This window comes from Chrysochloris asiatica, unplaced genomic scaffold, assembly GCF_000296735.1.
Source record: "Chrysochloris asiatica unplaced genomic scaffold, ChrAsi1.0 scaffold00142, whole genome shotgun sequence".
Lineage (NCBI taxonomy): Eukaryota > Metazoa > Chordata > Mammalia > Afrosoricida > Chrysochloridae > Chrysochloris > Chrysochloris asiatica.
Genome location: NW_006408660.1, coordinates 4325746 through 4335334, shown reverse-complemented (window position 1 = coordinate 4335334; position 9589 = coordinate 4325746). Strand labels below are relative to the sequence as shown.

The following is a 9589-nucleotide window of genomic DNA, read 5'->3' as shown; positions in this document are numbered from 1 at the left end:
GTTTTTTTTGTTTGTGTGTTTTTAAAAAAGCTAAAGTGGATAGAGAGAAATACTGTTAACTGATGGTACATGGCGGGGATTATAATCAATGTAATGAAACAAGGTTTATGATTTGTTGAATGTAAAACTGATGATAAGCCCTGTAAACTTTCACTCAATCCACAATAAAAACCTTAAATAAAAATAAACAACAAACAAACAAAGGGAGGGAGAAGAAGAGCAACAATTAGCTAATCCTAACATGATTGAATTCTAATCTCTCCCTTTACTGAGATCCACAGATAACAAGTCACAAGGTAGTCTCTGGCTCTCTACTCACTAGGTCCATGAAACCTTTTGAAATTTGCATGAAGAAAGCCCAACTACCAATAGGAAAGGAAATAGCAATCTGGTGTAGAGGGGGGAAAAAGGTACTGGCTGGATTCATCAGAGTAAAATGTCTATGACTCGTTTTTTTCTCTGTGCTAATTCTGGGTGCTTCTGAGGAGACATAATGGAAGCTTCTGCTGGTTTCATAGCTACATTCAATTTCCTAGACAATTATCAAAATGTGCATTTAAGATGTCCTGGTGTGGTGCTGTGGGGTAATGTGCTGGACTGCAAAGTTGGTTTGAACAAGGTTGGCAGTTCAAGCTCACTAGCCGCTCCTTGGAAACCCTACACAAGGTAGCTATGAGTCAGAACGGACTCGATAGCACTTAACAACAACATTGACAAGAAAACAAAAATCATTGCTACTGGACCTATAACAATAAACAATATCAAGAGAAACAGAGAAAAGATTAAAGTTGTCAAGTATTTCATTTAACTTGGATCCACAATCAATGCGAGCAACAATTATAAAATGACATACTGCATTGGGCACATCTGCTGCAAAAGACCTCTTTTAAGTGTTAAAAAGCAAAATGTCAGTGTGAGGACTAAGGTGGGCCTGACCCAAGTCATGGTAATTTCAATCACCTCATATGGATGTGAAAACTGGGCAATGAATAAGGAAGACCTCCAGAGAGTAATTAATGTAATTGAATATGACGTTGGTGAAGAATATTGAATATACCAATGACTGCTTGAAGAATGAATAAATCAGTTTTGGGAGAAGTACAGTCAGAATGCTACTCAGAAGCCAAGGATGGTGAGATATCAACTCACGTACTTTGAATGTATTACTAGGAGGGACAAGTCCCTGGAGAAGGACATCTTACTTGGTAGTTGTTGTTGTTAAGTGCCATCGAGTCAGTTCTGACCCATAGCAGCCCTGAACAGGGTTTCCGAGGCTGTAAATCTTTATGGGAGCAGAAAGCCTCCTGTTTCTCCAGTGGAAAAGCCGGTAGTTTCGAACTGCTGACCTTGCGGTTCACAGCCCGATTCGTAACCACTGTGCTACCAAAGCTCCTTAGTTGGTAGAGGGTCAGCAAAAAAGAGGAAGCCCTCCAATGAGATGGATTGGCAGAATAGCTACATCAATGGGCTCAAACGTAACAGCTGTGAGGACAGCTTAAGACCAAATCGTGTTTCGTTCTGCAGTGTTGTACATAGGGTTGTAATGAGTCAGAACCAACTTGGTGGCACCTAACAACAACATGTTACACTGTAGTAATAGGGCATGGGTATATTTTTAAAACATCCCTCTAGTACCCGTTATTGTTGAGTTGATTCTGTATCATGGTGACCATGAGTTTTAGAGTGGAATTGTGTTCCATAGGGGGATCTTTTGGAAGTAGATTACCAGGCTTTTCTTCTGAGGTGTAAACCATCAATCTTTTGGTTTAGCAGCTCAGTGTGTTTACCGTTTGCTCTACCCAAGGATTCACAAACTACCCAAAAACTTCCTAGGTGATTCAAATGTGCATCTGGGGCTGGAATCACTGATTTAAGAAATGCAAGTGTAGCATTTAGTTTTGGTCTCCATCCAAGCCTTTAGTCGATATGACCTGCTTCACCATGATTAATTATTTTTCCATGGCCCACAGCCTCAGAGGAGCAGATAATGGTGAGGATGTACCTGGGTTTTTTGAGCTGGTCCCGCAAGAACTGCCCTACTGTAGGGTCCTCGAAGTCATAGTAGACAGTCCAGAAAACACACAGGTGCTGGTACTGGTGGATGAGGCCCAGGACTGTTCGGAGACCTTGGGCTAGGCTGAAGGCATCTTTGCCACAGCCCTGCTCCCAGGCAAAGATGGTCAGCAATTCCAGGGCATAAACTGGGGGCAGGGTCTCCCTCTGCAACTCTGGTGGGCACACCTGTAAATGGGTGGAAGGAGATGCTCAGAAGGAGGAAGGGGAAGGAAGAGAGTCTATTCTCTGCAGAACTTCCTGGGGATTGAAATCTGGGGTGGGAACCTACAGGTCTAGTCTGGAATAAACAGATATGTTTGACCCTCGTCCGGGAGCAAGCCTGGCTGGTCTCTCTCTCGTGTTCTCATTATTGGCACTTCACCCAAATGGCTGGCTCATAAGGGACTCTTCAGTCGGCTTCTTTTGAATCCTCTGATCTGTTTGGGTCCATATGTCAGCCTCTCACCCTGACAACTGCCCCTGCCTCCTCATGGTTCTCAGTCTCGGTCCCTACAACCAACTGTCCTCCCAAACAGACATACATTTGAGCACATCCTTCCCTCTTCCCCTCCCCTGAGGGTAAACCACCATTCATGAACCCCCACTGGGAGCACTGTAGCATTGCAGGATAAACACTGGACTGATAACCACAAAGTTGGAAATTCGAGCCCACCAGCTGCATCTCTAGAAAAGGATGAGGCTTTCTGCTCCTGAAAAGATTTACAGCTTTGGAAAGCCTATAGAGGGTTATTGTGAGTAAGAACCAACTCAAAGACACTTAACAATAACATGGTTTCCATTGCCCTCAGGGTGACTTCTCAACTTATCAGCAAAGTGCTGCTTGGTCTGACCGTTGTCCACCTCATTAGCTTCCTCTTCCCCTTCACACCACAGTCAGCTCCTTCTGATCTTATTGCCTATAGCATGCCAGTTCCTATCATATTGCTTAGTGGTCCCCAAGCACTCCAGGTTCTCCTAAACTAGGCTCACACTTCTTCATTCTTCCCGGTCCAACTTGACTCTTTCATGATCCACCCCAGATGTCTTATTTCATGCCTTCTCTTGGAGTCATTTTTTTGTGACCTCTGACAGCTGTCTTATTAGCTGTCTTATTTTGGGGGGCCTCTTTGCCACACCTCCCAAACCTAGTACACTACCTGACCTTGGTGGTGGTGATGGTTATAAGTATCATAAGAAAAAAAAAAGAGCTGGCACACACTTAAATATATCCCTCCAGCTAGCAAACCACCCCTTTACAGATGAAGAAACCTATATACGAGGGTGAGGTAACCTGTCCACAGTCACACAGCACATAAGTGACAGTGCCAGGATTTGTCCCCCAGGCAAGCTTGATTCAGAGTGACCTTTTCATATCAGGCTATTCGTCAGCATGTCTTGCTCCTATGGAGCCCTGTGGAGCTGGACAAGACTTAAAGACCCCATTGTTGTGGTTAGCAAACCTGTGTAGGGTTTCCAAGGTTTGAACCACCAACCTTGTAGTTAGTAGTCCAATGCTTATCCTACAGCACTACACCAGGACTCCATACACTCCTTCATATACTTCATAAAGACAGATATACTCCTTTATATACAGTAGAGGAAACAGAGGACCAGAGAAGGATAGGAACTTGCTTGGGATCATAGAGCCCATATGTCTTAGTCAGAATTGGAATCCAGGATTTCTTCATAATGAAAACTATGTTATGATAAATGAGTCTAACAGAAGGATCAGACTATATGCCCTAAGACTTCAGGGGCCTGCTTTTCTGTCTTCCTAGAGTTGGGCACATCTTTCCCAAAGCACAAGGGTCTGTAAACAAGCATGGAAGGGTGCTGGGGCAAGGTATGTCCAAGTTTAAGATTACCTCATACCATATACAGAATATTCAAGATGGGCCAAAGCTTCAAACATAAAACAATTTTGGGGAAAAAAAAATAGGAAAATACTTTTAGAAAGATGAAATAGAGAAAGATTTCTGAAACAAGATACACAAAGCACAAATTATACAGGAAAAAGATGAATACATCTGATTACATTGAAATTCAAATATCTTCTATGTCAAAGACCCATGGACAAGCTACAAACTGGGAAAAGACATTTGTATACTTTGAACTGATTAAGAGTCAGTGCCCAGAATATATAAACTGCACCAAGAAATCAACCATAAGAAGACAGCTAGTGTGGCGCTGTGGATCAACACTGGACTGCTAACCACAAGGTCGGCAGTTCAAACTCACCAGCTGCTCCTTGGAAAAACCCTTATACAGGGTCTCTCTGATATTGAACCGCCTTGATGGCACTTAACAATAGCCCAATAGAAATAAATGGACAAAAAACATGAATAGACGATTCCAAGAAAGAGAAACATGAAGCGTCAGCAAGCATAAGAGTCTCACTCTTTTGGAAGCAGAGATTCACACCTCCAAAGGTATCCTCACCTGGTAGTACCAGTGCTTCACCAGCAGGATCAGGTTCTTCAGTTTGGCGGGCCGGGTGTTCACGAAGTCTCTCCGAAGCTCTGTGAAGCAGGCAGCATACTCGCCCTGCCGACAGCCGCTGTTGACCAGGGTGGAATAGACCTGGGGCTTGGGTTTGACACCTGAGCTGAGCTGTCCTGAGGATCCAGAGGGAGGAAGAGCTGTGAGCCAGGCTGGAAAGGGGGGGCGTGTCTCTCCGCCAGTGGGTGAGGCCGGAAGAGTGGTCAGGTGGGTAAACACCTGTGTCAAAGTACCTAAACCTGACAATTCATTCCTCCTTGAAATTCCCTCTAGTAGGCCAGATACTGTCAAGTCGACTCTGATTCCTAGCAACCCCATGTTTGTCAGGAGGTAGGCCTGGTAATATATTTCGGAAAAATCAGCCTTGGAAGCCCTGTGAAATACAGTTGTACTCTGCATACATAGGATCGCCGTAAATCGGAGTCCACGGCTTAGCAACTTTTTTTTTTTTTATGACTAATATATGTGCATGTGGCACTGTAGGATAATGCTCTGGACCCAAAGGTGAGTTTGAACTGCAAGGTCGGCTGTTCGAACCCACTAGCCACTCCTTGGAAATCTTATACAGCATTGCTGTGAGTCAGAACTGACCCTATAGCACTGATCAACAATCACGTGTGCTTTGGGGCGGTGGGCAGACTAGACATGGGGGAGTGTGGTTGTGTGTCAGAACCTCTTAGTCTACAAAATAAACTCGGGATAGCTATCTCCTGGGGTACCAGAAAGGAGTCCTGGTGGCATAGTGGATTAAGCACTAGGCTGTGAATTACAAGGGTGGTGATTCAACTGCTCCATATGAGAAATATGAGGCTGTTTGCTCCCATACAGATTTGCAGTCTCAGAAACCCTATGGAGCTCTTCTAATCTGTCCCATAGAGTCGTTGTGAGCTGAAATACGTCAATTACTATGGGTTTGGTCTGGTTTTTGGAGTACCAGCATAAATAATAATAATAATAGAAACAATAGTAATCATGATAGACGAATACCATATGCTTTTTGTTGTTGTTGAGTGCCATCAAGTTGGTTCTGACTCATAGTGACCCTGGATAAGCTTTCTGAGGAGTGACTGGTGGGTTTGAACCACTGACCTTAAGGTTAGCAGTCTCGTGCTTACCCTACAGTGCCTCACCAGCACATACTTACAATCATGTACTAAATACTGTTCTAAATTCCTCCATATATTAACACATTTAATCCTTCCAACGGCTCTGTAAGTTGTTGCTTCTTATTATGTGTCGAGTCAGTTCCTGCTCATAGCGACAGTGTATAGGGTTTCCGAGGAGCAGCTGGTGGGCTTGAACTGCTGACCTTATGGTTCACAGTCCAGCACTGATCCTATAGTAACACACCATTGTTATTCCCATTTTACAGATGAGGGCATGGAGGCATATTTTTATATTAAACCAAACGTGGGCTCATCATGGAGGAGAATACTAAAATCACATTAACATTCTCATGATGAAATACATGATTCTGCAGAACTGTGGCCTTGTTCTCAGGCCCCAGATGCTGGGCATATGATCCTTTGAAGGCCTTTGTCTTGGGGTATTAGTGGAAAGCTTGGGCAGATTTCTCTAGGCAGTGGCTGAAGGAAATTCTCCAGAGATGCATGGGAGAAGGCCAAGCCTCTAGATAACACAGATACAGGAGGAAGTAGGCCTCCTGGAATCCTGTCTCACTCCTAAAATCTCAATATGTTCCATTAAGACACAGGCCCAGAGTGGGCTATCGATCACACTGTAAATGGGTGACAGAACTGGAACTGAAAACTCTGTTTCACTCCCAGGAATCACAGGATGATTTTGCCCTACCCTGGTCCACAGGCAGGGCAACCTCTCACCAAGGGCATCAAAAGCGGGCACCAGGCGAACGTCCATCCAAATTTCGGGGTCCTCAGACGCCACCAGTCGAAACAGCAGTGCCAAGAATGGTGTGTCCTGCTTTGGAAACTCAAGGCTTAGGCCGGGGATAGGGGCCATCCACCAGGATTCCAGCTGTGCCCTCATCTCATTGAGGATCTCTGCACTGTGAGCCCCGTGGTCCGCATAGCTCTTGAAGCAATTCAGGAAGATGACAAGTTCAGAATCACAGCTGCCCCTCAGAGCTGTGCCCCGGCCAGAGGAGCCACCCTGTGAAGAGAAAATCACTCAGAATTCTGCACTCTCTAATTCTTGTGCCCGGGTGGGCTGGCAGGCAGCTTGAGCTCCAGGCAAATGAAGCTAGGTAGGAATGCTGGCCACAGTTGAGTTTTTAAAAGAAGCATTTACTATATGTAAGACCACAATTTTTAGATGTTGGCGACGAACTGGAACACAATTAAAACTAGGGGTGAAACAAATTCTGGTTTGCAGAATGCATGCTTGTGACCTTTGTCTGGACTCAGTACAAAAATCACGACTCACTGAACTTCTGAGCCCTCTCTGAGCAGGGTTTCGTGTTGCAAAGCTTCCAACCTGTGGATTCGGGAAGGAGACTCAGTATTGTCACAGCCTCACCTTATAAATGTCTGATACCTGAAATGCATTTCCAATGCACACCCACCCTGATGTGGTTATATATGTTTACTAGTACGGAGAGCGAGGCTCAGGACAATGAAGTGAGTTATACATAGCCAGTAAGTGATGGGAACCAGGATTGAGCCTTTCAGGAAAACCCTCCCCTCAAACTGGGATTCCTAATTATCCCAATGGCTGTGCTAAACCCTCTACTTCTAGGTGCTCACATTAGGGATGCTAGAAAAAGGGGCACAGGGCAGGACCCAGAGGAACTTCTTACTGACAGCACATTCCCTCTGAGTAAGACATTTTACAAGGATCCCTGGTGGTGTTACAGTTAAGCACTGGACTATGAACTGAAAGGTTGGCAGTTTGAACCCACCCACTGGCAATCTACTCCCGGAAAGAAGACACCTAGAAATCCCTATGCAGGAAGTTCTACTCTGCCCTGTAGGATTGCTCTAAAGTTCTACTCAGTGGTATCCTGCAACAATAGATATTTTAGACACAATCATCTCTTTTAACCCTTTTGTGACTCATGGGACACATGTTGTTGCTGTTATGTGCTGTTGAGTCAGTTCCAACTCACAGCAACCCTGTATAGTGTTTCTGAGGAGTGGCTGGTGAGCTTGAACAGGCCAGCCAGAATTCCCACGGGACATATAGTGCCCACTTATATTTTCTGCCACTGGGACCTAGTGGGGCTTGGCTATCCCACTTTGAAAACATGCTGTCATCTAGTAGGGACCTGGATAACTGTGTGAATCTGAAGAAATGGGCCCCACCCCACAAACCCAACATGTGGTTTCCACTTGTTTGTTGTTAGGTGCTGTCGAGTCATTTCCAACTCATAGTGACACTAAGCACGACAGAATGAAACACTGCCTAGTCCTGTCCCATCCTCACAATTGTTATGCTTGAGCCCACTGCTGCTTCCACTGTGCCAATCCATCTCGTTGGGGGTTTTCCTCTTTTTCACTGATTCTCTACTTTACCAAGCACGGTGCTCTTCTCTAGGGACTGGTTCTTCCTGATAACATGTCTGAAGTTTGAGCGATGAAGTTTTGCTGTCTTGACTTCTAGGGAATATTCTGGCTGTACTTCTTCCAACACAGATTGGTTTGTTCTTCTGGCAGTTAGTTTATGGTACTTGGTGCATTTGATATTCTTCTCCAACACCATAACTCAAATACACTAATTCTTCTATGGTCTTCCTTATTCACTGTTCAACTTTCACATGCATGTGAAACTACTGTATCCCACTACAAAAAACTATTGGGTGGAGAACAAACAAGATGGCGGGTCAGGTGGATGTGCAATAAAGGAGCTCCGTCAGCAATAACACAGAATACAGGACCAAGCAGGCTCAGGGGATGGTCCCAGAACTCTGAACCACATATAAAGGAATATTTAGAAGGTTGGAAGACTTACAGCTGGGGGAATTTGTAGCAGAAGCAAGAAATCCACTGCTTTCTAATTAAAGATGCTCAGCTGCTCCAGAAGCCACCATCTTGGGTGAGACCAAGCAGGAGAAGGATCTGAGCAGCCATGGACGCCTGACAGAACCGCGGAGATAAAGATATGGACATTCTTTTCTTTTGGTAGCTGTTCATTGGTCCCTTGCTGTCTGCATACCTCCATTCTGGTGACTATCGGGGTATCTGAGCTAGCGGACACTCCAGCCCCACACTCGGAGGGTTCTACTACGCATGCGCATGCACAGATCTCCTTGAAATTTAAAGAGACAGTTCCCACTTAAAGCCAATCGGCCACAGCTGGCCCTGAACTGTTTATAACTAGAAAAAAAGGTCTGAACAGGGATTGTGGAGCGGGACAGGCAGACAAAAAAGGAAATAGGCGAAAAATTAAATCCTAAGTTATGTCACAACGACCAACAGTGGCATCTTGAAATTTCTCAAGAAGAGTGAAAAGGGAAACCCATTTCCTGATCACATCTACCTGGAGGCAATCAGAAAGCATAAAAAAACACCAAAAGACACACCCATCTAAGTATTAAAGCCACAGATAACCCCTGAAGATGCCCAAAAAACAAGCTGATGACCATATCTGCACATGTCCAGAAATGAGATAAAGTGACTGAGGCAAATGAGCTGGAAGTAGACCTACATTCCATACTGGAAGATGGGCAGGCTTTGGAAATGCCTGAGAAGGAATTCAGAAAAATGGTTATAAAATGTACCAAAACATTTTATAATGGAGTTGAGAAAAATAAGGAAGAAGTCAGGAAAGCACTATAGGAAGAATCAAATAAGATAAATACAGCATTGGAAACAATTCAAAACCTACAGAAAGAGGTCCAAACAATAATAGAATATCAGAAATGGACAATACACTGAAGGGGCGAAGGAGTAGAATTTAAGAGATAGAAGCCAGAACTAGTGAGCTAGAAGATATATCTCTCAACATTACTACTAAGATAGAAGAGCAAATACAAAAAAGGATAAAAAAAATCTGAAGAAGGCCTAAGATTCATGTTGGACAACATGAAGAGGAATAACTTAAGAATTATTGGCATTCC

At 44.3% G+C, this 9589-nt stretch overlaps 1 protein-coding gene across 1 annotated transcript in view; it reads right to left on the bottom strand.

Moving 5' to 3' along the window:
* The window catches only part of OAS3 (2'-5'-oligoadenylate synthetase 3, 100kDa), a 35337-nt gene that overhangs the window by 16265 nt on the left and 9483 nt on the right, over window positions 1–9589 (bottom strand). Inside the window, exons 2-4 of the mRNA XM_006870510.1 lie at window positions 6396–6684; window positions 4477–4670; window positions 2003–2214 (exon numbers count right to left, since the gene is read on the bottom strand). Of these exons, the coding sequence (XP_006870572.1) occupies window positions 2003–2214; window positions 4477–4670; window positions 6396–6684 (695 nt within the window). The remainder of the gene's footprint in view (window positions 1–2002; window positions 2215–4476; window positions 4671–6395; window positions 6685–9589) is intronic.